This window comes from Acanthisitta chloris, unplaced genomic scaffold, assembly GCF_000695815.1.
Source record: "Acanthisitta chloris isolate BGI_N310 unplaced genomic scaffold, ASM69581v1 scaffold2248, whole genome shotgun sequence".
NCBI classification, from domain to species: domain Eukaryota; kingdom Metazoa; phylum Chordata; class Aves; order Passeriformes; family Acanthisittidae; genus Acanthisitta; species Acanthisitta chloris.
Genome location: NW_008685147.1, coordinates 15423 through 17896, shown reverse-complemented (window position 1 = coordinate 17896; position 2474 = coordinate 15423). Strand labels below are relative to the sequence as shown.

At 39.7% G+C, this 2474-nt stretch overlaps 1 protein-coding gene across 1 annotated transcript; it reads left to right on the top strand.

The window, feature by feature from the left end:
* Positions 1 to 753: 753 nt before the first annotated feature.
* On the top strand, positions 754 to 2210 carry LOC103806896 (sushi, von Willebrand factor type A, EGF and pentraxin domain-containing protein 1-like; the record flags this gene model as incomplete). Its single annotated transcript, XM_009079606.1, has 2 exons — positions 754 to 1035; positions 2034 to 2210. Coding segments are annotated over 2 exons (459 nt in total), but the record flags the coding sequence as incomplete, so codon positions are not given.
* Positions 2211 to 2474: the final 264 nt, after the last annotated feature.

Here is a 2474-nt window from a genome sequence, read left to right as displayed (position 1 = left end):
CCAGCAGTAGATTGTTGGCAGCCTCTTATTTCCACTCTGACAGACAGTGGCTAATCATCAGAGTGACAAGTCCATATGGTAGTTTCTACCATGGCATGGCAACATCACATTTTTGCAGGTGCTCTGCCTGTCATCCAAAAACAAATGATCCTTAAATCTGGAGGCAACAGCAGGGTGGAAGGGACTACAAACAGCTTTGAGGCCATGCTGGACGATCTAAAGTGATCTTAGCAAGCTATTGTAAGGGAGAAGAACACAATTCAACAGCATGGGGAATGCTATGCTGGGGTTAAAATAATCAACAATACAAATGCTTGTTGGGAGAAAACTAATAATAAATCAGAAGTGTCATTTATAATTTAGTGGATCAAAACATAAGATTACAATAAAATATGTTAGATCATGTTTTGGGTCTTGCACTAGATTTTCAGTGTTTGTATTACCTATTCAAACTGCAGTCTGAACGAAGTGCTAAAGCCATGGTCAGAATCACTGCTGTCTGACCCATGGGTGACTCTATCAGCTAGTGTGAAAAGTGCCTCATTTCAGACCATATCATGATTTGTGCGATTGTGCAAACTGTGATCATCTGAAGTCTGACTCAGTGGTTGACCTTGTTTAACCACAGGCAGGTGATTGTGCTTTGTTATGGTAGGTGGTCCTGCAAGGGTTTAATCTAGTTCTATAATTCAAATAAAAGAGTAACATCATGGAGGTAGGGTACATATCAACCAATCTTAACTCTTTGCTGAGGTGTGCAATTTCATTTTCTCTTCCAGCAAATATTACGGCATGCCCGTGGAAATGCCACAAAAGTGATATTTCTCATTACCGATGGTTATTCCAATGGGGGAGACCCAAGACCCATTGCAGCATCCTTGCGTGAATTTGGTGTGGAGATCTTCACCTTTGGGATATGGCAGGGGAATATCCGAGAACTGAATGATATGGCATCCCATCCAAAAGAAGATCATTGCTACCTTCTTCACAGTTTTACTGAGTTTGAAGCCCTGGCACGCAGAGCTCTTCATGAAGGTATTACTGTACTAACCTCAGAAATCTATAGAGAGCCGAGAGGTCTGAATAGAAAGATCTCCAGTACTGTCTTGCATTTACATTTCATGTAGTATTGATTTCCTCTTTTTTCTTTCCTCATAATTTCTAGCAGAGATCTTTGTTCCTTGGTTTAAAGGATAAACTGCTTATTTGCCTAACTCACCATCAACAAAATGTTGGCAAAATTCTCCTCATTGATGGATATATGTACTTAGCTCCATTCAACGCTTCAATTTTGTCCATGAAGAACAGACTATGCTCTTGGCCCAATGTAACTTTTACTTGAATGGATGAACCGTGTAGTCAGATACATGGTTGTCCTAAAGAGACACCTTATACATACCTTAGGACTAGACTTAATACCTTTTGGTATCTTTGGTATCTTATACAGCAGCAAAAGCTAGCCTGTTCATAACTGATTTAGATCTCTCTGTATAAAGGTAAATGCAATTTATGTGTATGTCCTTATATATTCAGGAAATCTCGAAAGAGCAAGGGATGAAAAGAGAGTTTGTACAGTGGTTTTAGCCTCTTTTAATCTCCTGTATTCTAAAGAAAAAAGGTATTCCTGAAAAATAGAGTAGGTTTAGACAAGCAAGAACACCTGACTAAACATTTGTAAGCCAGTGCTGCTTGATTGAGGCTTAGGACATGCATCAGACTACCCATTTGCACTCATTTGCTACAGTTTTTAAAAACCTGCTACTCTTAAATAAGCAGCCTGCTTCACTGCCATTCTGGTGCTTTATTGCCATCCTGTTTGTGTCATGTAAGGTTGGATTGGTCTATATGAATATGCCAAAGGAAAGATTTTTTTTCCTCATTTTGAGTATAGCAAGGCTGAGCTTCACACTGCCATCACTATTACTTAGAACTAGAACCATGGGTTATTAACAAACATTTCACTAATGACATAATGTGAGGCTGTGAGAGTACTTTTGTTTGAATTTTTTGTTAATAAACTGATACTATTTCAGACCTGCCCTCTGGCAGCTACATCCAAGAAGATATATCACATTGTTCATATCTCTGTGAGGCAAATGAAAACTGCTGCGACATCATGGCAAGCTGTAAATGTGGTACTCACACTGGCCAGTTTGAGTGTATCTGTGAGAAAGGATACTATGGGAAAGGACTACAACATGAATGCACAGGTGAGTCCCATGTTTCAGTGTTTGGGTTTCTCTGTATGCCCTGAATACACGGCTAATCTAGTTGAGAGCGAAAAGATCAATGTGGGATTATGGCTATGAATCTGGATGAGTATGTATCTGAGGCTCTTGGAAAACTGTCTGGCTGCAGACATAGAATAGCTCTAGCAGTTAAACTCACCTCATACTTTGTCTTCAGCAACAGCTGAAAGAGGTGCATAGGTAAGAGGTAAGAATGGGGCAAACATTCCGACACAGGAAAACTTC